This window comes from Lutra lutra, chromosome 6 (genome assembly GCF_902655055.1).
Source record: "Lutra lutra chromosome 6, mLutLut1.2, whole genome shotgun sequence".
In the NCBI taxonomy this organism is placed as follows: Eukaryota; Metazoa; Chordata; class Mammalia; order Carnivora; family Mustelidae; genus Lutra; species Lutra lutra.
Genome location: NC_062283.1, coordinates 24809259 through 24837215, shown reverse-complemented (window position 1 = coordinate 24837215; position 27957 = coordinate 24809259). Strand labels below are relative to the sequence as shown.

Genomic DNA, 27957 nt, shown 5'->3' with positions numbered 1-27957 from the left:
AAGTCCATGTGCTGCATATACCCATCTAAGCCTAATTTTTTTTTTTATTTCTCTAGCTGTCTCCACAGGATACCAATACCACATAATAACTACCAATAACTAATAAAAATGGCTATTAAGTTATATGGAATATAAACGACTATATAAATGCTGAACAGTAAACACTGTTTACAGCTTACTAGGAGAAAATGGAAACCTCATTTTGCTGATACAAACAAGATCCCCTCTTATCTTATACGTTGAAGGCTATTATTTTGAAAATTACAAGTCCCAGTGGATTCCCATACCAGAAACAATTATTATCTGATTTGTTCTCTTTATGCTATTGGTAATGTGTTGTAAAGTACCTTAACATAAATATTCGATGTCTTAAGAAACATCTGGTTGTTACCCAAATCTGTAAGCTAGCACAAGCTGAAGCAAAAGGACTACTGAGAGGGACGTAAGGAAATTGAAAGCTGTTGCAAAAAACCTGAGCAGAGCCATGGGATCTGGTTATAGGCAACTTGGAAGGCAAGCTTGGCAGAGGAGCGAAAACATGTTTCACTTTGGAAAGCTGTGAGGTACTGCACACCACAAAAGCTGCCAAGTTAATTTTACATGATAAGATATGGGACAAAAAGGAAGCTTTTTGGTAAAAGGATTTTTTAAAAACTATTTTAAAGTATTTATAAAAGTAGACCATACATTGTCTTTTGAAACCTTGGGAAAACTTCATAATTTTTGAAATGTAAAGTTCAATTTTATTAAACATATGGGTAAGTTTGAAATTATTCAGAATATTAAAATTAATTTGAAAATAATTAAAATACAGAAAAACCTCAGGTGTGCGTCCAAGTTCTGGGCAACATTAACATGGTATAAAAATTGCTCAGGAAATTTACAGTGAACAGGTGTGTGAAGTAATTGAGGGGAAAAAAAGTTCAGACATTAATTAGCAAGAATTATGAATATCCTTGTTGAATTGTTTTCTCTCGTGTTGGCATATTTTTAAGCATATTATGAAGGAAATTTTTAAAATTATGAATACACATGGAAAATAAACTCTTATTTACTCATAATATTCTATACTTTTGCCATTAATCACTTGATGACACATGGAAGGGGAAAAAAAGGAGTCTAAACCAAAAGAAAAATGTAAATATTTTTAAAAGTTAATTCAATAAGTCTTGCTAATATTGTTGAAATGTTCTCCCAAATCCAGCAAAATGAGGATTCATGCATTCAAAAGGTATCTCTGTTGAAACTTACAGAGAAAAGAATAACTATGACAAAAATAAGACCTAAGTCCTATACTCAAGGAGCTTACAGGAAGAGGGAAGCCAGACCAGAAAAGCAGAAGGTTGGAAATAATGTAATAATCCCCATTAGAAACATAGAGGATGTGATAAGGACATTGCCCCAGAAGGGGAAGGATAGTTGGATTGGGGTGTTTATCAGGTAGACAACATTAGAGACAAACATTTCAGAGAGAGAGAAGGGGGTGTATGAAGTTGCAGAAGTACAAGCAAGCCTATTGTGTGGTCGCCATCAGATGCAGTAGGGCAGTGCCGTAAGAAACACCTGAAAGATGGGAGAGGCTTTGGAAACAGGCTGTGGGAAGAAGCTGGGAAGACTTGGGTGAGGGAGGTGTATTTGAGAGCTTGAAGAGCCTAGAAGAGTGTCTCATGAAACCCTAATAATCTTTGAGGAGGTTGTGAGTGATGGCTTGAGGAAGAGAGTGAATAAAATGTTAACTGAAACTGGAGGAAAATGATCTTTGTAATATAGGGGCAGAAATTTAGCAGTGTCATTTGAGAGGAAGGAAAGTAGAAAGTTTACCGATGAACTTTGTGATCTAGCTAAGGAGATTTCCAGATACTGTTGACAGTTCTTCTTGATTTCTTCTTGCTGCTTATAATAAAATGTGAGAAAAGAGAGGTAAACTAAAGGAAGGAATTCTACACAAAGAGGGAGTTAAAAATTCCAGCCTCTCCAGATAACAAATGATAGTACAACTAAGAAATGGCTGGGGTCCCTGGGGTTGTGAGTTCAAGCCCCACGCTGGGCAGGCACATTTTTTAGAAAAATAAAATCTTAAAAAAAGAAAACAAAAAAAAAATGGCTACCAGGTAAAGATCAAATCCAGGGCACTCTGAAGAAAAAATGGTCCAATCATGAGGCCAAGAGTTTCAAATTTTTTTAAAGACCTCCGAAATATCCAAGACAATACAACATGGAATGATTATTCAGTCAAATAACAGGGCTTCAAAGAACTTTTAAGTCCCTCAGTAGGCTCAGCAGAAGTCTAAGGTAGAGAAAAGTGTATCTCGAAGAGATCTGTGGGGGTGGTCTTTTCTAATAGAGTCGATCCCAATAAAATTCACAGGCGACCTATAAAATTTTTAAAAGATTCATGTCACCAGGTGCACCACCAGCTTGGACTAAAATGGGCAAAGAGAGCACAGAGAGGAAAGGGGCCTTTGAATTCTCAAACTTCCCTACGCAGAAGCGAGGTCGAGGAACCACCGAGTAGCTGGCTCAGGTGGGAGACTACAGCCTTCACTTATTTCTACCTCTTGGAAGCTTCTAACAGCTCCCAAGAAGATCCCAGGAGTTGTGATGGCTTCGGTCTCTCCCAGCACCAAGAATGAGACTGACAGGGCAGTGAGCATTCTCGGCACTTTCATGACACTGTGCACATAGTGTTAGTGTGATGGGGACTCCAGAAATGACATCTTAGAGTGCTGGCCTCTTGAAGGAAGCGAGGAGATGGGGCTTGGCAGGGGCAGCTGTCTCAGGGTGGGCTGAAGCAGCAGCAAGGAGGTGCCCTCAGATGGTGTCCTGCCAGGAGAAACTTCTCTGCTTGACGTGCTGGCTCCTGAACTCGTGTATAAAGCCTTTGGAAATCTCTAAAAATAACTGGGTGAGCTTGGAAGAGGCTCAGAAGCCCTCGGCTCTGCAGGTGAGGCCATGAGCCAAATACAGATTAGTACCTTTTACGAGACCCTATTTGTACCCACAGCAATGTCTGGGGAACATAAGTTCCAAGCACTCGGAGAAGCCCACTATGAAGAGCAGCTGAGGTAAGTTACTGAAGGAGGAGCCTCGGGACCTGCTTATCTTCCTGATGGGTGTGGATCATGAGGTGGGGTTGGTGTCCCCTTTCAGAGCAAGGAGTGGTAGGAGGAAGTGACAAAGTGGGTTGCAGGGTCCTCCCTTTGTAGGGGTAGTGAGGGAGATTGCCCCACTCACTTTACTTCAGGACAGAGCAAGGAGAAAGGCGGCAAGATGATTGGCTCTTACCTCTGAGTCCCAGGACCTGAACCTCTACGTTGAAGAGCGGAGCTGTCCATTGGGACCTATATTGTGCCAGTATTGGAAGGTAAGGGAAAACTGTTTCTTATAACATTTCTGACACTGACTGTGTGGGGTTTTCCCTTGTATTAAACAATTCTGGCATGAAGAACTTGCAGTTCTCACAGACCTCACAAGTTAAATGCTCAGTCCCACAAGACTGCCCCTTCTTCAAACACCAATCACAACAGTGGGTGCCCAGGTTACCCACACTTCTGTCTGACATGACTACACATGGAGGCTTCCCATGACTCCTTCCTAAGGCTCAATAATTTGCTACCATGGCTCACAGAATCCATGGGAAAACTTTACTCACTTTTACTACTTCATTATAAAGCGCATAATAAAGGATACAAATGAATAGCCAGATGAGAAGGTACATAGGGCAAGGTCTAGAAGCATCCTAGAAGCATCCTAAGCACAGAAACTTCCGTCCCTGTAGAGTTTGAGGTAAGTCACTCTTCTGGCACAAGGAGGTGTTCTTGTTCATCAGCCCAGGAACTCTCTAAACCTCTTTGTGTGGAGTTTTTATAGAGGTTCCATTACATAGGCATGACAGATAAAATCATGGGCCGTGGGTGATTAAGTCAATCTGCATCTCCTTTCCCCTCCCTGCAGGTGGAGGGGTGAGGTTGAAAATTCCAATCGTCTAATCACATGGTTGTTTCCTCAAGCAACCAACCCCATCCTCCAAGAGTCTGCTCAGTGGCATAAACTCAGGAATGGTTGGAAGGGGCTGATCATGGAGAACAAGAGATACTCCTCTCACCCCTATCACTCAGGAAATTCTAAGTGTTTGGAAGCTCTGCACCAGGAACCAGGTATGATACCAAATACATAGTTTTTAAAATATCACAATATCACAGATGATCCATGAGGTTTCCTCACTTTGGGGAAGAAGTCAGAATGCTTCACCTAGCAGTGCAAGTTGGAAACAACTGGAGTTTCAATGAGAGGAATAGGATCCCTTTGTGTGAGACAATAGAAAATTCGGTAGGGCTATCTCAAGCCAGATGGGAGTTGAGGGGGCTTGTTGACATTGAGTCAGTGCCAGTCACTGCTGGGCTAACATGTGACTGTTGGCACAGAAAGCATATCATCTTCAAGCATGCATGTGTGCTGGGAGCTGAGGCATCCCAGCAGCATTTCCAGCCAATGCTGACCCCAGAAAGTATGTGGCAGCTGACAATGGGGAGCCATTATATACTGAAATATTTCAGTAGCAAATTTTCTGAAGCAGACACCTTACAGACACCTGTCTGAGGAATAATCATGAAGATACATTTAAAAAGATTGAATTGCTAAGTGCCTTAATAATTTATTAAACACTGTTCTGGCACTAGACACTTTACATATACCTCAGCCCATGTTTTCTATTAATAGAAATTAACAGGAAAAAAATCCTAAATCTGTGTGGATACATCCTAACCACCACTGTTTTCAAGTGGGAGAGTCATTTTGCCACCTTGGGCCCTGCCAAAAATGAATGCTTCTGGAACCCCAAATAAGTAGTGTGGCATCATTTTTTTTTTAAGATTTTATTTATTTATTTGTCAGAGAGAGAGAGGGAGAGAGAGCAAACACAGGCAGACAGAATGGCAGGCAGAGGCAGAGGGAGAAGCAGGCTCCCTGATGAGCAAGGAGCCCGATGTGGGACTCGATCCCAGGACGCTGGGATCATGACCTGAGCCGAAGGCAGCTGCCCAACCAACTGAGCCACCCAGGCGTCCTGGCATCATTTTTTTTTAAGGTATGAGGTTCTGGGGTGACTGGGTGGCTCAGTCAGCTAAGTGTCTGCTTTTGGCTCAGTTCATGATCTCAGGGTCCTGGGGTCAGGCTCCCTTCTCAGTGGAGAGTCTGCTTATCCCTCTGCCCCTGTCCCTGCTCATGCTCTTTCTCTCTCTCTCTCTCTCTCTCTCTAATAAATAAATAAAATCTTTAAAAAGAAAAAAACCTTATTCTTAAGGTATTGTGTTCTAAATGCCATGGAATTTTTAACATATCAGAACTTATCATAAAGGACAGAGTTTGTATTGCAATTACCAAGTCCACTTTGAATAATTTAACTCATTAACCAAAGGATAAATAAGGTCCATGTTTATTCTTCAATATAATACATATATATGACGGTTGTACATCTTTGTAAGGCAAAGAAATACAGCTGAATGAAACTATGTTCAGAAATTAAAAAAAATATACATGACATGTGCAATCACCACATTACAAATCCATTTTTATTTCTTACCTACACTACTAAACCTCATCGAAAGGACTCACTGACATCCATCGGCTGGGACAACTACAAAATACATACAATTCAAGATAGGAACACTCGGGTATTCATGTTTTCTGCTCTTTCGAATAAGTAGTAGTTGAGTTGTAAGCCTTCATGGAAGGTGAAACTACTCACATCAAGATCACTTACAGAAAGCACACCTGACTAAAATGGAGCTCAGAGACATATGTAGGACTTCTAGCGGGAGAAACCATTGACTTCATGCTAGACAAGGAAGTCACCTTCATCCAGGACTCGAACATCTAGTCATCTAATAGTCCAGCTTCAAGTTTCCTTTAGGACAGCAAGCAACTTGACTTTTGGAAATACCATTTTTTATCTCAAAAAGGCTTTAGGGGAGCACCGTGATGGATAAGAAGATGGACTTTGATTCTAACTGAAGAAAGAGAAAGAAGAAGAAAAAAAGCAAAAAGATAAAGCAAAAGCAAGGTAGGAAGCATCATGGCTTTTGAGAAGTGAGCCACAGCGAGGGCACAGCCTCCACCCATGCTGAAATTGCCCAGGAACAGACACCTGCCTTACCCTCTTGTCACACTCGCACAGAGGGACTTTCCAAATGAGGTTTCCTCATCAAAACTGGCCCATCATCCAAACTGAACTAGTACATGTATGCAACCTGACACCATTTGGCTCATGCTTAGAGTAGGGGTAGTGGGAGCAGAAGGAAGAAAAAAGGAATGAAATTAAAAATAAGACCCTCATTTCCCGATATCAAATACGTATTTTGATTTTAAAACAAGAAAAAATTTTGCTATGCTAATTTCCATAAAAATGGTGAAAATGTCATACATAATTCACGCATCCTTCAAAACACATTCACATCAAAGTAAGCCACAACAATAGCAGCATGCCTATTTACATTTTTGAGGAAAGAAAGCAAAATAATATGAAGTCAGACTAAAAACAAATATGAGAATTACCCCATTTCAACCTAGAAATCTTTCCCCAAGGTAGTTCAGGTGAGAATCCAATTTCAGATGTTTTCATGGCATGGACTGGGCATGAGCTCTTTTCTTCCCGATTTTTAAATAGCAACAGGTTCTGGGAAAGTGTTGGTATCTTACAAATGACAAATGAGGGCATGCTTTTTCTTGAATCCTTTGTGAGTTTTATTTCTCTCCAGGCAGTGGGAAGTGCCACATCCGTGCTGAATTTCTGCCTTTTTCCAAAGAAATGGCTACTGCTTGATGCAAGCAACTGAAGCCATAACGTCCATTAGGAGGGCGGAGGAGCAAATCAGGCTATCAAATCCTAATGACTTCTTGGAAAAATTGATCACAATAGCCCCAGTCTTGCCAGACTCAGCTTCTCTGGTCCGTGCTTGCATCTGGTTTGATTTCTCCGCTGTGCAAAGCCCCCTTTCCCATCAGAGTGGCAATCTACCAAGTTACCAGTTCTTGCAGAGGCAGCCACACTGGGTGTGGAGGGAGGGAACAGGATGAGCAGGAGACCGAAATTCTCCCATTTCGCTGTAATTCGAGACTGTAATCATCAACTCTGCAATGCAGACTATCCTCAGCTCTCGTATAAATGGCACCCTGCTGGCATGCGGGGGCCTCCCCATCCAAATTAAACTCCGAATTCAAAGGGGATTCTTTTTTTTAAAGTAGAGTCTCCTTTCTAAACCTCTTTAAAAAAAAATTACACCCACTGACTGCAGGGCCCTTAGTGGATTCATTTGACAAAGAAATCATTCCTTCAGTTGGCTTAAGCTCCCTCTCCCGTGTGTTGGGGTCTGGTGAAAGTTTCTCTGCCAAGGTGAGTCAGAATGGGACCTGGATAAAAAAGACCTCCTGCTCTATCTGGTAGATTCCACCCTATAGGACAGAAAACACCCTTCCATGAGGGGTTTCAAATCAGACCCTTGCATCTTATTTAGCATTTGAGAAGATGCCAGCTCTCTGCGGTCTGCGTATTAATGCACGCACTGGCTTGTATTTTTCCAGACTCGATGAATACCATCAGCTAAAGATAGCCCAGTAATATAACACTTCAGTCACAGGGCTTTGTTGTGTTATTGGTTTTTTTTTTTTTTTGGTTTTTTTTTTTTTAAGGAAACCAAATTAAACATTTTAAGCATAGTCACATAACAGGAGCAGGAGAAAACCAACCTTGAATAAATGCATAGGCCAAAGGAAAAAAGAAATGCATCATAATGCAAGAGCAAAGCTAGAAAGGAGTCCGTTTTATAGCTAGCATGACCACTAAATTGGCATGTAGTCTTCACTAAATTACACATTTTCTTCTGTCTCTACCTCCCCTTTACCTTGCACATGAGAATAAGAACATTACACATACAGTTATTCAAGGACATGCTAGAAGGATCCACTAGGTGGATACGAGCAATGATGGAGAAAAGCCAATGCCAGGTAAAACTGCCCTCCCTAATACAGCCAGCCATTGCTAGGGTGTATGGTGTCTATTGGAGCCTAGAACCATTTACAGCTAAAAATGCATTTTTATAGCTGATCTCAACACAGGAGTTATTTGGAAATGGGAACTAGGAGGACAGCTTAAGAAGCTGAATGGTAGGGGGTAGGAGAAGAGTAAATGAAACAAGATGGGATTGGGAGGGAGACAAACCATAAGTGACTCTTAATCTCACAAAACAAACTGAGGGTTGATGGGGGGAGGGGGCTGGGAGAGGGGGGGTGGGGTTATGGATATTGGGGAGGGTATGTGCTATGGTGAGTGCTGTGAAGTGTGTAAACCTGGCGATTCGCAGACCTGTACCCCTGGGGATAAAAATATATGTTTATAAAAAATAAAAAAAATAAATAAGAATTAAGAATTGATTTAAGAAGACACCATGTAAAGGAAAAACTGTTGATAATAAAATGAGCATCTTGTTTTTATCTATAAAAAAAAAAAGAAGCTGAATGGTGATCATGAGGCTGGATGTGTGATAGGAGTTTCGTGTGGCTCTGCACGGCCTCTTCTTCATCAAGAAATGACACACACATTTCACCCTTGAGAGGCCCTCGCCTTTCTGTGCTATATATGGTAGGGCTCACTTCCGTTATTAAAAATCCGTAATGAGATGGCACATGAGCTCAGGAACAAGAAGCTTCCAACTGGAATCATTCTCATATCCAAAGAGTGAGCAGGAGTGTTTGCCTCACCTCTGATTTCTGAGTGTTCTTTCTTCACAACCACTGAGCCATGTGAGATCATTGGGCTTCAGAAATGTTGGAATTTAACCAGAAACCTGAGCATTATTGTCAAAGTAGTTTCAACACTGGAAGCAAAGTGCCATCCTTCCTTGGGATGCTCATGACCCATCTCTCGTTGACAACAGCAGCATGAGGAAAGCTCTTGTGACTGTTACCATTATTCTAAATTCTAAACACTAGCCATAAGCAAACACCTCTTGCTCCAGTGGTGAAAACTAATGCCTTTCATCTCATGAATGCTCAGTCAGAAGAGAGCAGAGAGTGCCTCGTGAAATGCATGCCACTCATTTGAAAGTAGAATTGCTATTTGGAAGAAACCAATGAACTGGGAGAAAAGTTCAGAATAAATGGAAGACACGATGTCTGATGCCTCTTGCCTCAGGATTCAGAGACAGCTCAAGTTCCAGAAAGCAAATTATTTATCATTTGGAGTCACCTGATTTCAGACCAAATCAAAAAAACAAAATCTGAGAAACCAAGTGTTCAAAGGTACAAAGGACATAATTTTCTTCTAGTGATATGATCACCCCTTTGAAAGGCATAGCTTAAGGACTGGAAGCAGTTTTCTCCCTCTCAAGGTATCCTCCAGGTTTAAAAGTCTCCAGTAAATCTCCAGTCTGATTGTTCTAGTAAGCTGAGAAAGAGCAGAAATCATGTACCCCTTATCCCAGCGACTAAAATAAAAAAATAAACATTGAAAACTCAAGATGTCAAGGAAACATCTTCCCAATTGTGTCCTACCGTGGGGTGTGGGGATGTGAGGAAAGGGGCATGGGGCTTGTCTACACCCCCAGAACCACAGCAGTAGGCACCCCCTGAACTGGGTGCTCCAAGTTCAAATGCAGCGTCACCCCCAGCCCCCATAGCCACCCGTCATCATTGGGGTCAAGGCATCAGAACTGCTGATTTTTCCAAAAATCTTCCCAACGCAGCAGCAACCGCAGCAGTTTTCCTGCAAAGCAAACAAAATATGACTCTTGTTAATTCAGCAGGGCTTTTAAAATTGTAATTAGTTGGTTGTGCCCCTTAGGAAAACCACACAGGATTTTTTATAATGCATGTGTGCGTGTGAGAAGGAAAAAAAGAAACCCCTTGCAGGATTCCACTGCTTACCAGAGTTGGGTTGGGTTTTTATTTTTTCAGTTTATGCAAGATATTTTCGTACTATTTGCAAGATCGAAGGACAAGGCCGCTTTGTTTCATATGAAGCCTAGCCAGCTCCCGAGATTTCTGCCACACTGTCCATCCTGTCAGCTTGACCCCACATCAAGGTGACATCAAGAAGCGGGCGTGGGAACGTCTTCATTTGCATTATGACTATGTGTGACATGGGCCCACACAGTTTGCAGGCCTACATCACTCCTATGGATCTGAGGACATATCCTCAATTTTTATTTCACAGATTGGCAGAAGATGGACTGGAAACGCAAAGAGAAATGCCACTGGGTTGATTTTTAGTGTTTCCTCAACGCATCAAAAAACCTCTAACAAATTGCAGGGGATTTATATGCCTCAATTTACATTGTGGATCCGGCCTTATTCATAGGGCCTGGAAGTCATTCTTTTTCCACAGGAATAATCTTCAACCACCAGATTTTAAAAATCAATATTATCACAAAGTTGGTTTTACTCCTAACAGAATTTGCCAAAACCCCCATCTTATCCTGGCAGGAAATACTATAAAAAAAATGATTAAAAAAAAAAAAACTTCTCAAATGAGGCTGCACTCAGAGTTAATATCTTAAGCTTACATTTTAATTTGAAAAAAAAAAAAGGAAAAAAGTAAACTAGGAAGTGCCCACATCCCATGGACCTGAAACAGCTCTTCCCCGACCTGCAGTGCAACCAAGGTGCAAATTTCTGTGGCTAACTGGAGCTGGAGGGAATGAGGAGAGGAAGGCAGCCAGTCCAAGTGACCATCTGGAGGCGGGCCCAGAGAAAGGTCACATCAAGCAATTCCAACCAAAACGGTATCCAAGCACCAGTGTGACTGGCTCACATGTCTTTTTCCTCTGTAGAATGTCACCTCTTAGACTGCCACCATCCTCCATCACATTGATCAAAGCGCCAACGTGACATGGAAGGACTCTACCATCTCCCACTATCATTCCCTCCTCATTCTTTCCCTGCTGGACCCTAGTCACAGGCCTGCCTTGCAACGCAACCTCCTGTCACCCAATGAATTCATTCCTACCAGGCCTCAAAAGTGACTCCAGTGCTCATGGTGGGAATGCAGTTTGTGGCAAACCATTGAGGTTTGTGGTCACTGTGGATGAAATTTGGAGGGAGAGCCGCCTGCGAACTCTGGTGCCCACCACTCACAGGGAAGGCTGGTCTGCACCTCAGCAAGCCCAGTGACCCAGGCCTCGGAGCATGGAGAGTACTTTCCTTCTCTGCATTTTCACAAGATGTAAAGCTTTCTTCTACTTTCCCAAAAACTTTACTTTGACACATGAGAATGGTCTTTGTAAGTAGGAAGCCCAAGGCTTTCTTTTGATGTTTCATAGATTTCTAGATAAGTGACAGATTTCTAAGTAAATGACCCATGCACCAAAGACTGAATGCTTTCCTAACTCTGGTCGGTAACTTTGTTACGATTTACTGATTTGTTTCTGCATGATCTTATTCTATGAAAGATTCAGCACTTTACAAGAATATAAAGTCAAACAGACAAACCAAAACTTCAGACCAGAATAAATACCAATCAGAATAAAAGAGTAAGACCAGTGGGCAGCAAGAACACAGACTGGAAGGTCTTACACATTTGTTAAAATTGAGTTGAAACAATGGCCATGGACTTACTGTCCCAAATTAGAGAACTGACTTGCTGGAGGGTAAATGGGCCCCCAACAGCAATATAAATATTGGGATTCCTAAAAGTCCTCTGTAATAAGTACACTGTGTTAGGCTTTTCCTTCAGAGCATAAATTAAGCTAGCTTATTGATATAATCAAATGTGTTCATGTGTAAAACTATCGCTTATGTTTTCTGACAAAATTCTAAGCAGGGTAGAAGCTTTGTATGAAGTGGTGATTACTCCAGGTCCAAGAATGGGCCAATACCAGAAGGCAGCTCAGGGAAGAAAAATAAGCATGGGCTTTAAATTCAGAGACAACTGAGAAGTCACATTCTACCACGTACTTGCAGCACAGCTTTGGGGGAGTTATGTAGTCTATGAGTCTCTGAGATTGGTTTTCCCATCAATATGAAAAACAAAAAAAATACAAATACTTCCTCTGATCCCACACAATTGTGAGGACTACCAGAGACTGTCCTCTTCAGTTATTAACGTCTCCTGAGCTAATTATTGAGCACCTTCTATGTGCCAGGCCTTGGTCTGCAGGCTTTGCTTGGGTTATCTTGTTGGAGCCACTCAACAAGCATAGGAAGTAAGACTATGCTCAATCCATAAATAAGGAAATGGGTTTTTCCTGCTAGAAAATGGCAGATCCATGTTGTACACAAAGCAGTCTAAAATCAGGGCCCTCCCTCTCTGCAGAAACACTGCCCTCCTTCCCACATAGTGTAACAAACATTTGACTTATTTCTTGTTCTTCTCTCTGAAGGCTTGCAAAAACATCTCTTTAGGAAAAGATCCAAGACCAACCTTTCAAATGGGTGCCTTCCATGGCTATTTGGTCACAAGGTTCTTCTCATTAGAGCAACAATTCTTCTTCTAGGAAAACCAGAAAACATTTAGAGAAAGATTAGAACTTTTTTTTTTTATCACTTCATTCCTAATGTATGAGAACACCTGAAGAGTTAATGACCGGCTAATGAGTAGAAAATGCTCTTAGAGAGATGTTCTAAAAGCCATTGTTTATTCATAGCAGCAATGGCCACAGTCACCAAACTGTAGAAAGAACCAAGATGCCCTTCAATGGACAAATGGATACGGAAGATGTGGTCCATATATACTATGGAGTATTATGCCTCTGTCAGAGAGGATGGATACCCAATTTTTGTATCAACATGGATGGGACTGGAAGAGATTATACTGAGTGAAATAAGTCAAGCAGAGAGAGTCAATTATCATATGGTTTCGCTTATTTGTGAAGCATAAGAAATAACATGAAGGACTTGGGGAGATGGAGAGAAGAAGGGAGTTGAGGGAAATTGGAGGGAGAGATGAACCAGGAGAGACTGTGGACTCTGAAAAACAATCTGAGGGTTTTGGAGGGGAAGGGAGTGGGAGGTTGGGTGAGCCTGGTGGTGGGTATTATGGAGGGCACGTATTGCATGGAGCACTGTGTGTGGTGCATAAACAATGAATTCTGGAACACTGAAAAGAAATTTAAAAAAAAATAAAAATTAAAAGAATTACAAAAAAAAAAAGCCCACATTGTTCATGACCCTCTGACAGACACATTGACCATTCAGGGTCCAACTTGAGCATGTCCCCACTTTCCCTTGTCATCACTCTCAGAATCAGAAACAGAGGGATTTTGACTAAGCTAGAAGCAGTAGCGGAGACAGGACTAGACGCCTGAGACCAGGGTTTATCATAGCAGGCCTTAACTGCTGGGTGTGTGTGTTTGATGTGCACGATGGGGAACACTGGAAGAATTTTTGGTGATACAGTAAGATGATCAGAGTTGTCATTAATGAAGTAATGATTTGGCGAATTAGAGAACAGATGGACAGAGGTAGAATATCATGTTCTAAGGTATTTTATTAGTTCAGTAAATTGGAAAAAGGGCATGATCTAAGATCATAAAGCTGGGAATGGGAAGGAAAGATAGATTTATTAGTTCTGGCAAAGAAGAAACAATGTCATAGTTGTTCAGTTTTCCTTCCTTCAGGCCCAAAGCATTTATTAAGTCTGCAGTAGGTGCTTGATGAGTTCTAACAGATTTGTAATTTGGAAATGCTTTGTTCCACTCCAGCTGAGAGCTGTTTCTGATGGAAGATGGGTTATATATGGATGGTTGGAAATGTAAGAGCATACTACAGAAGGCAGAGAGCTACAGGGCTTTAATTCCTGGGGGGAAAAATCCTTCTTAAATTTACTGACTGATTATAGGCAGGCTATAGTGGTTAAGGAATGGTAAGTGCTTTTAAGCATGAAACAATTAAAAGAGATAAATAAAAGTTCTGGAAAGACTTTAAAAATAAAAGTTAGATTTAAATAGTGAATAGTTTTGGATAAGACTTAAATTCTCAACACAAAGTTAAATTCTGATTTTATAGAACATATCAGAACCAAGATTATTCCAAAAATGAATCTTCTGGAAAAATCTAGTCTTAATATTTCCTTGAAAAATAAAATACATTAAGCTTGAATACTGGCTTTTAGTAACACCAAAAATGTACAGAACGTAAAGAGTTCTGGAAACATCATCAGGCCCCCTTTGCCCAGAAGCCCATTATCCAGCAGGATAGCAGAGTGGTGAAGTTCTGCTCAGATTCCAGAGCCTGCCTGCCTACACTGGGATGCTAGCTCCATCATTTTCGCCTGGTGGGATCCTGTACAAGTACTTAACCTCTGTCCTCTGTTTCCTCATCTAAATGAGGAGAATAACAGTACCTGTTTCAGAGAATTGGCATGTGGAGTAAATGAATTAACTTCTGTAAAGCAGTTAGAACAGTGCGTGGCACAGTGCCATATAATTATAACTTTAATGATAACTAACTAGATTTCTACAATGGAAATTTTTTTCCAAATCCCCATCATTCTTGAAATGTCCATTCACCTAGGTACCAATGGTTGGACAGAATAACAAAAAGGTGATTTTTGTTGTTGTTATGTGGTTTAAAAATATTTTAAGCACTTTTTAAACTGTATAATGTCATTATTTATCTGCCATGGTTTCCATATTGTCCTACCACGTTAAAGTGTATTTGGACACCAATAAGCTTGGATAAAAATACATTGGTGGAAAATTGGCCCAAAATAGGTTGGTAACCCTAATAAGCAGTTTATGTAGTCTGGGTGAGGTACCAACTAGGTAAAAAGTCTATTTTTACTTGACATCAGTACCAATTATCAAGGAAAGGTATATTCAGACACAAATAAAACTTAGTTCTGATGCTGAATTTAGAAGTAAAGTTAATTTCAATAAAAACTGGACGTGGAAAAAATGAGTACCTGAAACATAGTCATTCCAAGGTTTGTTGGTCAGTGAAAAAGCTCCACTCCAAAACCCTGGGGAGTAGGAAGGATGGGGAGCAGAGATGGAAGAAATGAAAGTGTATCAAGCGCATATGGCTCCAGGGCATGACAACCACCATCTTAACTGATGCTCAAATTAGACTTTCCCCAACGAGGCCTGAGGACAGATATTACTTATTGCCTCTCTATATATCTTGGCCAGTTAAACATCCTAAATGTTTGGTTGAGTTTCTTAAATGTTACACTTCTGGTTCTGTGTTATTTGTATGATCCATAAGGATGTGGGTGGAAAAGTCTAGAGGAGGCTGTTACAGTAATTCAGATGAGGGGTATCATATGCCAGGATAACCAACAGGATGGAGAAGGTTAGACAGATTCTAGAAGTAATTAGAGAAAATAATGTATAGAACTTGGAGATAAATTAAATACGAGATGGGAGGATGAAGGTGAGGAAGGAAACAGCAAAGCCCAGGGGGTCTGGCTTAGGCCACTCAGTGGGAGCCATTCTTGGAGGATGGTAGAGGAGGAGGGAGTTGGGGAAGACAAGTTCAGTTTAGGACTGAGAAGATCCAAATGGAAACTTAGGAAAAGAATCTGTGCTAAAGAGGCAGATGGCTATTAGAACATAAATGGCAATTGAGGCAGTAAGAGTAGATTAGGAATTTCATTGTACGAAGTTAACACAGAGTGTGGGCTCAATTATTGGCAACAAGTACTCAGGAGAAAAGGAAGAAAGAGAAAGAGGCAAACCAGGAAGCTGACTCTTAAGGTTAGAGAACAAACTGAGGATTATTAGAGGGAGTTGGGTGGGGAATGGGCTAGATGAGGGATGGGATTAAGGAGGACACTTGTGATGAGCACTGGGTATCGCATGTAAGTGATGAATCACTAAATTCTGCACCTCAAATTAATATTAAACTCTATGTTAGCTAACTTGAATTTAATTAGAAACTTGAAAAAAAAAAGAAAAAAACCCACAAGTACTTAGGTCATCTTCATTCAGTCTTTGGTAAGAGTCTCCTTCACATATATTTATGTTGTTATCTGGATCAACCTGAGTCTTACAGCTTTGTGGTACCCAGAGAAGACTGAACAAGGTAACCATAAACATTAAAATTCTGAGTTCTGTTTTAGGAAGGCTCATTTATCCTGAATGTACACTAACCTATCTATTCCAAAATATTGTTTGCTTATATATTCTAGACTATATATGTGTATAAGTGTGTGCGCATAGTACAGTGATGTAATTTATATCATAATGAGTATAATGATTGAATAATAAACATAATAAATAGTTATGCTGAAAATAGTATCTCCTAAACTATGTAAGAAGTATTTATTAAAAAAAAAAAAAACACAACTGCTCAATAAAAACATTTTAAGCAGTTCAACATTAGCACAAAATTGGAAGGCTATGAGAGATGGAATTAGACAGAACCCCATATGAGACTAAGATGCTTTTAGCCTCTGATCACCAAGAGACTGAGGTCAGGTAGAAAAGAGGAGGAAAAGCGACAAGCCCCCGTTACCTGTGTGATGAGTCTGGAGTGGAGCTTGTGATCTGACAGCCAAGGGTGTTTGAGAGCTTCACTTGCACTTATTCTCCAGCTAAAGGGAAATTTGGAAGGCTGTTAGCAGAGACACACTAAGGAGGCCTGAATCTGTCATTCACCTCAGCTCTGGCCATTGCCTTTGAGAGACCAGATGGCCAAATGTCAAATTCACAGGCAGTTCTATCTTCTCTGGAACTATCATTGATGATTGTAGGGTACTATCAAATCCAGTCAGGGTAACAACAGCAGTGAGACAAGTGAGGCAAATAATTCAAAACTGTTGTTCATAGTTGAACATCCACTTTCCAACACAAGTAACCATTTTTCATGCCATGCTTGAGCTTCATGATTTGAACTTCTATCCATCAGTGGAAAAAAAATAAAAGTACACTTACTATTCCAAAAATAAAATGCTACAATGATTCTTGATAATTGTAAAAGTGACTTTACATATTAAAGCTCTTGAATAATATGCATCACTAACTTTTGAATTAAGAAATTTTGGGGGTGCCTGGGTGGCACACTTGGTTAAGCTCCAACTCTTGGTCCTGATCATGTCGTGATCTCACTGTCATGAGATTGAGCCCCATGTCAGGCTCTGCCACATTCAGTGCAGAGTCTGCTTGGGATTTTCCTTCTCTCTCCCTTTACCCCTCCCATACATTCTTCTGTCTCTCTCTCTCTCCCAAATTAAATAAATAAATATTTTTTTTTTTTTTTAAGATTTCATTTATCTGACAGAGAGAGTGATCACAAGCAGGCAGAGAGGCAGGGAGAGAGAGAGAGAGGAGGAAGCAGGCCTCCTGCTGAGCAGAGAGCCCGATGCGGGGCTTGATCCCAGGACCCTGAGATCATGACCTGAGCTGAAGGCAGAGGCCCAACCCACTGAGCCACCCAGGCGCCCCATAAATAAATATTTTTTAAAAAGAAATTTTGAAGACTTAAATAAAGAGTTAATGTAAGTACCGAGAGAGAGAGTTCATTAGATACCTTTACAAAGAAACTATATCCTTTTGAGCCAGCAAAGGTTTATACGATTTCAAAAAATAACATGGGAAAGAATTATAAAGATGATATTATCTTCTAATTCCAAGTTTTATAAATTTGTCTTGTATGCTAACATTTATGACCTTAAACCAAATAACCTTTCAAAATAGAAACTATAAGTGAGTGCAACAGCCTGGAGCCTACTTCTAAAATAGTATCAAGAAAGTAGTTTCCAATGGGCATGGAGCTCCAGTTTGTAGATTTCTTCAGTGAAATTGCTCTGTCAGATACTGAACATTTAAGTAAAAGATCTGAAGAGATAGTAACTCTTAACTTGAATCCATGAAGGAAAGTTTAATAACTTGGTGACAACATCACCATTAGTAGGACCTTAAACAGCCAGATATAATTTTTTTTGAAACTCTTGACCTCCACCAACCTCACCTGGAAGTGCTATTTTGTTGAATATCATAAATTTTCAGTATTGGACCTCCTGAAGCATTCCAATAACTGACAGTGCCAAAAATTATTATTTCTGTACTGTAGGAATATAAATTTCTAAAAGTTGACTATTAAAAAATAAACAATAACATAGTACAAATAATTAAAATTTTGGTACAGTTTCAAGTTTATTTTTGCACCCAGAAATTTATTCTATGATAGTGGTATCAGGTTTTGACCATAGTTTCATCCAACTATTGATTTGAACACTCACCCAGTTGTCATTCTGGTATTAGTGAATCGCTCAGACCAAAGGAGCAGGCATGACATGGCACTGGAGGCCACGAAGCGTGGCTATGACTCTGCCCTGTGCTAGCCATGTGACTGCTTGAATGCTATCAGCCTCCATGTCTTCATTTAATCCAGAGCATTAAATCAGATAACACATAAAAGCATATCTGTCTAATAGATTCTCAGTTAATGTAGAGTTCTCCCACCAAAGATTTGATAGAGTTGACATTTTCCATCTGTTCACTGCCTATTGTTCAGTGATGTATAAATATTAATAATAATAGTAATGGTAATATCAGGTGTTGTGCCTTTCCATGAAAGATAAAACCCATGTCTGTACGGTGCCCCTTCCTCACACTGACACCCCCTGCCTGGCTAAGTCCTCCTTACCCTCTAGGATGCAGTTCTGACTGACCCTTTTCAATAGACTACCTTTGCGTTAACTGCATTGTATTCTATCCTTTAAAAAAAAAAATACCTATCTCTTCTCTTAGATCATGGGTTACCTATAGACAGGGTCAGACTTTACATATGTGTTCTCAATGCCCCAGACCCATTGATAAAACACCTCCTTGGTGCAGGTATAGCTCCTCCATGTTGCTTCTTTAATCCCCTCCCCGCAAATTACACACTCCTATCTGTTCATGGTCATGTTTATTAATAACTTAAAAGCCATAAAGATAATAAAACAGTGAAGCCAGTATGGTTGGCCTTGAAAATCTTAAACACTGTTTACCATTTTACATTTTAAATATAAAACCAAAAAACAGTGTTTTTGACTAAATCACAATATCCTTCCACTGTTTGTAATTCTAAAATGCAAGCCCCTCTGTTTCAAGGTCACTTTTCTTCATTAGCTGAATTCTTTAAGGTTTTATTTATTTATTTGAGAGAAAGAGAGAGAAAGAGAGCACAAACAGGGGAGAGGGGCAGAGGGAGAAGCTCCTCACTGAGCTGGGAGCTCCATGCGGGGCTGGATCCCAGGACCCTGAGATCATGACCTGAGCCAAAGGCAGATGCTTAACAGACTGAGCCACCTAGGCGCCTCCATCTACTGAATTTTGAATTAATGTGGTTTTAGCATAACAGAAAATAGAAGACCACATAATATGTAATAGTTAAGTGGGCAGCCTTAGGGGAAGGTTGAATTTTGGATGCTCCATTCTGCCACTGACTAGCCATATGCTCTTGGGAAAACTATTTAGAGTCTCATTAATAAAACAGGAATGATAATTCCCACCTCTTGGAGATGGATAGGGGTTAAAAGACAAGCCTATAAAGTACTTGGCACAGTCTGGCCCACAGCAGGCTCTGAAATGAAATGATAGTTAAGTGTTCAGCTACACAGAGCCGGATATGTGCTTTGTAGATGTGAAAGGGGTTATGGAAATAACTTATCCCAAACCCTTCATTTTGAGGCCCGGCAAGAGCCCCTAATTGCTAGAGTCTTATTGCAAAAGGCAGAAACAGGGAAGTTTTTGTAGCCCCTTTCAAGCCATGTGACCAAACCAGTCCCTGATCTCAGTAAGCAAGGTCAAGAGCATCAAACTCCTTCCATTTACAACTTTTCTCAGGCATTGGAGATGTCACATAGAGAATTTGGGAGTTATTTCCATGTATTATGGTAGCCTATGCTTCCCTATTTTCCTTCCTTCTTCTAGAGCCCGGAACCAACTTGGGTTACCTCTTCTCCTTAATCAGAAGCTTGGAGATAAACTCCCTGGCCTCCTCTGAGATGTCCTGAAATTCTTCATCCTCTAAGTCCCACCTGCAGGCCAGGATGTTGCTCAGGGTCTCAGCATCATTGTCACCCAGGAAGGGAGACAAACCACTCAGTCTGTAAGACAGAGGAACCAGAGTGAGTCTTGTTTAAATAGCTTCAAACCCTTTACAGAAAGGTTGCTTTTTCTTGGCTCTGTTGTTTAAAATTGAGAGAGGGCAAATAACCTAATAATTAAGCATAATTTTATCATATGTTTTTGCAATCAGGAAAACGCTTCGCTCCCCGACCCTGGCCCCTAAAGAAACACCTGCAGAAACACCAGCAGCCACCCTGAAATATGAAATCTCTAAGGAGAGCACAACCTCATTTTTAAAGCCTTTACAGCTGCTGAAGTCTGCCACACACTCAGATGGCAAACACCAAAGGGTCACCCCTGAGGGATAAGGCTAACCTTCATCATTTAGGAGATCAGGACCCAAGTTGCTTTTTAATTACTTTTATTACATGAGGTATTATCCTAAGAGTTAACACAATTACAAGTAGACATACATTTACTTTTCAGGTGATGAGCAGGGAAAGAATTTACTCCTTTCACCCACAGGATTCACAGAGCCCAGAAAGTGACTCAACATGGCACAGTGTTATTTATCTGTTAAAAGACCTAAATTGGGCCATGATGCCTGTGTGTAAGTGTCAGAGAGACTGGAGACCTGCTTACAGCATATAGGCAATGACGCCCACACTCCACATGTCAGTGGGAAAGGAAACAAAATCATAGTTCACAACTTCAGGGGCAAGAAATTCCGGAGTTCCAAAGTTCACCTTCAGCTTCTCTCTGGGTTTGTACCTGGAATTTGGGAGACAAAGTGGAGGGATGGAGAGGGTCAATCAAACAGCAATAGTCATAGAAACTGAAAAGATGCTGTCTATAAGACAAAATAACGTCAGCCATGCAGCAAACTTTAAACACACAGGCTTTAAAGGAAATCGTGTATTTAGGAAATAGTGTTAAAAACTTGTTTTAGAAAGTTCCAGGAGTTTAAGAGTCATAATTCATACTGGAAAACCTTAATAATCTGAAACAGTGGTGGAGAAAGCTGGTGAAAATAGAACACCTGAAATCTAGAACATGACGAAAGGAAAACTGATACAATCCTTGACATGCTGATGGCTTGAGTATGGCCATCTTAACAAGTAAGTGAAATGCAATTATTTGCATCCATTTTATATTCACCATCAATAGACTGAAGTCCACATATAAACTCTGTTCACTTAAGAAGCTTATAGGAACCAGAACCTTTTCCAATCTCATTTATTCATTTTTTTAAAGTAAATCTTCTCTTTACAGATGGAACAAATAAAAAGACTAAGACAAACTTACAAATTCTAAATTAATGTCTTCAAATTTAATAACTTTCACTGTATAAGATTTTAAGTTTTCTTATTTTTTTTTTCTTGGATACACTGTAGAAACCTCTAAACATTCCAATTCCAAAGTCAGCAAGGTAAGGCTGGGATATAATTTTTGTCAAGTTAATTCTAAATGAGAGTCTAAAACCATGAAGTGTATCAGATTTATCTTTGCAAACAAAGAGCACCAACATGCTCACTACCTCCATTCATATACCTATGTCCAAATACACATACCTTCTGGCCAATCCAAAATCAATAATTTTTATTTGTTTAGCATCCCGATTCACACACAGGATATTCTCAGGCTGCCAGGAGAAAGAGACACATTAGCAATGAAAACAACCATCATTCACTCAAATTGTCCTTGAACCACAACTAAAAATACAGCAATGCTCAGGAAAAACATATCAGGCCTTTCACTTTGGGTCTGGCTTGTCTGTGTGGGTATTTTCTCCTTTAATTTTGTGGTGGATGAGGTTGTGGGTACCCTGCCAATCTTGCATTACCCTGCCTGTCTCTCTCCCTGGTTCTGCAGTTTACCATAATGTGTGAGTTCAAGCAGAGGCCTCTTTGAGGGAAGAAAGACAAGGAGCCTGCTTCAGTACCTTCCAAATGGACTGGTGGAGGCTGTCTCGGACTTGACTCTGCCCCTCTAAAATTATTAAGTACGAATTTCCCCTTCTTGGAGGAATATCTTTCCCGAAGATTTATGAGTTCCAGGAGAAATAGCCTGATTCATTTAAACAACCACACTGAGTATGCAATATAACGTGAACGCTCCTGACCTCCAGATTTTCCCTTTGTGCTTAGACTATGGGAAAGTCATGTGTAAAAGGAAGACTTCCCCCTCATTCATTCTTCATTCTCAGCAATTCCAAAGTTTTGCTGAGTTTGTTCTCAGTGCCCAAACCCTTGACTAAGTGTTCTCTTAAGTTTGACTCTGGTTAAGTCTTTGCTCTCTGTCAAGGTGACAGTCTAGGGGGGTGAAGAGGGAGAAAACATGGATATTAGAATTGCAACTCGGTGTTTATGGAGTGTCTTATAAGGATGCTTGTATTTGTCAGGTCAGAAAACTGAGATCTGAGAAAAATAGGGAATTTGATTTAAAGTCTAGGTCATCCATAAAAAAGACAATTTTCAAAGAATTGCTTGGAACTCTCAAGTTCTAGTCCCAACTCACACCTAAGAGCTGGGGCACATTAGCCAAGTTGCTGAATCCCCAGGATCCCATGTCCCATCCTATAGGTGGGATCACAGCTATCCTCCCTCTTCCTGTCTGGGTGGAAAGGAGGTTCAAATGAGATCAGAAACTAAGAAGCACTTGATCAACATTCAATAGACCATTTGGTTGACATAATGTCTTTGGAAGCCCTTTTCTAAAATATCTCTAAAATTGGTGTCTATGAATAAAAGCTATTGATGATGAAGTGGACACTCTATAAGAACATTTGGTTTCAAGCTTAAATAATTGATCAATATGAATAAAGTTGTCTAATTGTCAAAGAATACTATGATATAAAAATGTGTTTACAGCTTTTTTTTTTTTATTTGACAGACAGAGATCACAAGTAGGCAGAGAGGCAGGCAGAGAGAGAGGTGGAGGCAGGCTCCCTGCGGAGTAGAGAGCCCGATGTGGGGCTCGATCCCAGCACCCTGGGATCATGACCTGAGCTGAAGGCAGAGGCTTAACCCACTGAGCCACCCAGGCGCCCCAAATGTGTTTATAGCTTTGAAGGCACTTCAAAAAGTTAATTTTTTTTCTATTAAAGAAAAGCATGTTCATTGAATAAGATTTGCAAAAAGGAGAAAAGGAGACCATTTTTCATTTTTAAGTCACCTATAATCTCCCCTCCAATGGTGACAATCACTCTTAATATTTTTGGCCCTTTTTCTTCCAAGGAGATTTCTGTAAGGGATGAGTGGTCCTTAATGACCCATCCAGCTGTCGCCTTTACTATTATCTTTGCCTTCAAGCCATGACTAAAATTGCCCATTGCAAGTCCTCAATCAATGTTATGAAGCCACATACAGAGCTTTTTGACTTATGATAGGTCAGGTCCTAGTTATAGTTGCCAATCAAATCCCTTTAGGGATATCTGCAGAGTATCCACACTCAAGGAAAATGCTCCATGGAAACACACATTATCAAACTCAGTTTGAAGCCAGGGCTTTGCTAATGATTTTCAACCTCTGACTTTGTCTTTCATATACCACTTCCTCCTGCCCTGTGAATGGGAGAAGTAGCACACATAAATCAAAACAGTGAGGGAAGCTAAGTTACAAGAAGAGTAGACTATAGAAACCAATTTAAGGAAGTTAAATTTATTTAGCTCTACAATCCCCTATGACTTGCAATTGATGGTATGTTTTAGAGAATATATATTTTATCTTACGGTCATGCTGTGCAAACAGGGAAATGAGAAAATGATTGTGCCACACAAGAAGAGGCAATTTATGATATTTAACCCCAATATTAGAGCTGATCAGAGTTACTGAGCCTGGGTATTTCCTTAGTTCTAACAATTTATAGTCCAATTCTAGGCACTTCATAATGGGAGAGAGACCAAAAGGGAAGGGTCATTAAATTAGATGAGAAAGGCAGGTGGCTTGGCTCCCCGCTGCTTACATAGGTTCTCTACCATGTCCAATGTGGTGCCAGCCCCACTTCCACCACCCTTCCCAGCTCCTCAGCATTTTAGCACTGCCCTTCTGGCTGTCCTATACCCCATTCTGCCATAGGTCTCTACTCACTGCTCTAGCATGACACAGAAAAACAAATCCCTAAAGTCCAGTGCCTCCTAAAAGAGTTTGAGACCACGAAGGATGCTTGGAGAGTGGGAAAACTTGGCTACCACTAGGGAATTCTGAGTTAGCTAAAATCCTCCTACCTACTTATTCTAAAAATGAGAGGGACACAGCAATAACCCCCATGGTGCTGGTAGTGGTGGTGGTTTTAATCCTAAACTTTTAGGGAAAGGATCTCCCACGTGGATTTCTTTCACAGGGAAGTTACAAGAATCTGAATAGTTGTACCTGAAGGTAGAGATGTGCAAATATTAGGGGGTGATGAAAGCTGGGATTAGGAAGATGATGCTAAGAATCCAGGTTTTCTTTAATTCCCGAATATGTACCTCATGACAGCATAAATTTCCCAAGCTGGCAAATAGTATCTGATGGGACCTACTGATTGATCTACAGGAGGGGAAAGTGGAAGGGGCTTCATACCAAACAGCATGCTTTACCTTCAGATCCAAGTGGAGAATGTACATCTGATGCATGTGTCTTATGCCCTCACATATCTGCTTGATGAACAGGATGGTGTCAAACTCGGTCAGATTGTAGTTGTCATCGATGATGCGGTCAAACAGCTCCCCTCCATCCACACTGCAGAAGGAAGAGGTGTGAAGTCCTGAGTATGACTCCTTCCTGAACACAGCTATTTCTTGGCATAGCAGCTGGGTGTTTAAGATCCCCTAACTCCTCCAGCAGCTGTGTGTGACTTCTCTCCCTCTGTCGCTATCTCAGATAGATGATGCTTAGCTGAGGCCCTTTAATGCTACCATCAATTTCACTATGGGAAAGCCTCAAGGTCCCCATCATCCAGTGGCTGCAGCTCTGAAGTGAGTCCACATCGGCCATTTCCTAACATATACAAAAGATAAAGAGGACCTTACAAAGGCAGGGAGAGGAATCCCAAATACCAAGCAAAGGTCAAATAGGGTCTCCTCAGACTTTCAGTGTTAAAGAGCTCCTATGTGCTTTTTTTTTTTTAAGATTTTATTTATTTATTTGACAGAGATCACAAGTAGGCAGAGGCAGACAGAGAGGAGGAAGCAGGCTCCCTGCTGAGCAAAGAGCCTGATACAGGGCTTGATCCCAGCACCCTGGGATCATGACCTAAGCCAAAGGCAGAGGCTTTAACCCACTCCTGTGTGCTTCTGATGCTAGACATTTTGTTACCCAAAATTCCTATTGCGCAATGATAAACAAAACCCCAAGCGGAGGAAAGAATGAGCTGAATCACAATAGTGAATCAGCATTACTGAGAACTACTCACTTTCTAACTGTTTACTAAATTTTTATACAAATGAAACCTAGTTGCAAGTCTCTTAGTCCCAATTACTAAGAATTTGATGTGAACTTTGTATTAACGATTAGGTTGAAATTAAAATGTAGTTCAAAAATCACTTTCCTTCAGGTTAACCATAATAACCTTTAGGCTGGGTATTTGACAGTTTTATAGCTTAGATCTAAAGCTATGTCTATGAGGTTATTCTACTTCTTAGTAAAGTCATACATGGAGATGTGGATTCCTAGGTAATTTTCCTTCCGAAACCGATGCAGTTGTCTGGTACATGCCAGTCGGAATCAGAAGTACACTAAGCACAGATCTAGCAACTTCCAAAGCAAGACAGAGCTACGGCTGCGTAATCATGGGGGCTGCACGTAGCTGTGCAGGGGAGGGGCCAGGGGCCGGTAGAACACATACTACTCCATGACCAGGATGATGTCATTCTTTGACTCGAAGGCATCATAGAGCTGAATGAGGTTCACGTGATCCAGCTGGTTCATGATGTTGATCTCATTCTTCACTTCATCCTGAGAAGAAGGACAGATGCTTTAGCGAAGTGAAGATAATGATGACAAGGAGAGACCCACGTGGCACAGTCTTTACCTTGTCCCTCGTGCTTCTGGTCTTGATGATCTTGGCCGCCAGCTTCAGACCTGTTGCTTTCTCTTCACACTTGTGAACCTGGCCAAAACGCCCCCTGTGGAAGAAGAGGACGTGGTGCAGCGTGAGCTGGGCCCCAGTGGAAGACGCAGCTGTCGGGGCATTTCTTTTTTGGGGTTTGAGTGAGCAAACCTGTTAAGTGTATCTACTATAGCCAATAAGCTTCTAAAATAATATTAAAGTGCGATCTATCTGTCACAGGCTGAGGGGTTTCCTGGCCCTACCCCAGACCTACTAAGGCAAGAATCCAGGGTAAGGCCCCAGAATCTGCATTTTCAGAGCTCCTTAGGTGATTCACATGCAGCCTAAAATTTGAGAACTTGTTATAGAAAAAAAGAGAAGCTTTCTGAATACATGTGAGTGGAATAACCTAGGTTTTATAAGCATATGAACAATACAGGGTGTAGGTCAGCCATATAAAATTATTTTGGAAACTGCATATAAATAAAGTAATAGCAATATTGCACATAGATACACATAATAAAAATACATATTATATAATCACCCATGAGATTTTTTGACAATTTAGCTTGGATATAAATTTATATATACTTTGAAGGACAGCTTCTTACACATGTAATCACATATCAAAACGCACAGTCTTGAACAATTTTGAAATATGACTTCTTGCTTTGATTCCTGATTTAGTAAAACACAACACAGGTGCCTGCTTGTGCAATGTGGCTATCATGGGGAAGGGGAAGCTTCCTGAGCAACATTGTGACCTGAAGGCCCACAACATCTGGAGGACTGCAGAGGTGAGGATGGTGGCAACAACTGACAGAGGCAGTGTGATGACCACCACTATGTCCCACTCAACTCGGCTACATCTATGCAAAAACAGTTGGGTCTCAGAGAATGACATTCCTGTAAATATAAGCCAAAGGAGGACCTGAATTCCAACTACCATTCCAGATCTAGTCTCTTTACTGGACCACATGAACACAGCCTAGGAACCTCACCTGTGACTACTGATGAAGATAATGCCCTGGGGGTGCCACTGATGGCTCAGCGGGTGAAGCATCCCCCTCTTGATTTCGGCTCAGGTCATGATCTCAGGGTCCTGAGATGGAGCCTCTCATCAGGTACCCTGCTCATCAGGGAGCCTGCTTCTCCCTCTCCCTCTTCCCCTCCCCCTGCTTGTGCTCACTCTCTCTCTCTAAAATAAATACATCTTTTTTTAAAAAAGAAAAAAAGAAAGAAAATGCCCTTGGAATTGTCTCAAAGCATCTTCAGCAAATAACTATTCTCCTTCCGAGACAATTGCTGGGTTAACACTGAAGTCCCTGATGACCCCAATGGGCCTCTACGTGCAGTAATACTAAAGACTCCCACGGTACCTATTCACGTTTCAGAGTTCCCGTTTGTCTGTCTGCCCTTCCTCATAGTCTGAAGGGCAGTTCTCTATAATCAGCAGGCTGAGGAGTGAAGCATTCAGGTGGTTCCCCATGGTGGAGGGCAAATGAAATATGGAGCAGGAAGAGGAAGAAGGGACTTCACAGTAGGGATGACACCCCAATGACCAAATGCAGAAACATGCCCTGTAGTTTCTATGCATATTTTCCATGTGTTGGTAAGTAACTTTTGTGTATAGCAGTATAAATATTCTACTTCCTTTTGCTATTTCATAGAGATATGCTGACAGTAGCAAACTTTATAATTTAGACATTAAATTACAAGATATCAAAGGAGGATTGTGATTATTGTAGAAGAGGAAGGAATATCTCCCAGTAATAAATTCGGTCTGATGGACTGTACTTTTCCTCCTTCAAGGGGAGAGTGTACATTTAGACATCCTTTAAAAAAATTCTTCAGTGACTGAAGCAATCACTCAAAACACATAATAGCAATTAATACAGTAACGACATAAATGGAAAACCAACAACAATGGTAAAAAAAA

General features: G+C 40.8%; 1 protein-coding gene across 4 annotated transcripts in view; it reads right to left on the bottom strand.

The window, feature by feature from the left end:
- Window positions 1-8295: 8295 nt before the first annotated feature.
- Window positions 8296-27957, bottom strand: part of MYLK4 (myosin light chain kinase family member 4) — a 91831-nt gene continuing 72169 nt past the window's right edge. For all 4 annotated transcript variants that reach the window (XM_047734811.1, XM_047734813.1, XM_047734812.1 and 1 more), the window contains 9 exons: window positions 26001-26094; window positions 25815-25924; window positions 24568-24709; window positions 21560-21630; window positions 20631-20759; window positions 19874-20026; window positions 16447-16525; window positions 12413-12481; window positions 8296-9757 (listed from right to left, as the gene is read on the bottom strand). In XM_047734811.1, the coding sequence (XP_047590767.1) occupies window positions 12437-12481; window positions 16447-16525; window positions 19874-20026; window positions 20631-20759; window positions 21560-21630; window positions 24568-24709; window positions 25815-25924; window positions 26001-26094 (823 nt within the window). In that variant the 3' untranslated portion in view covers window positions 8296-9757; window positions 12413-12436. The remainder of the gene's footprint in view (window positions 9758-12412; window positions 12482-16446; window positions 16526-19873; window positions 20027-20630; window positions 20760-21559; window positions 21631-24567; window positions 24710-25814; window positions 25925-26000; window positions 26095-27957) is intronic.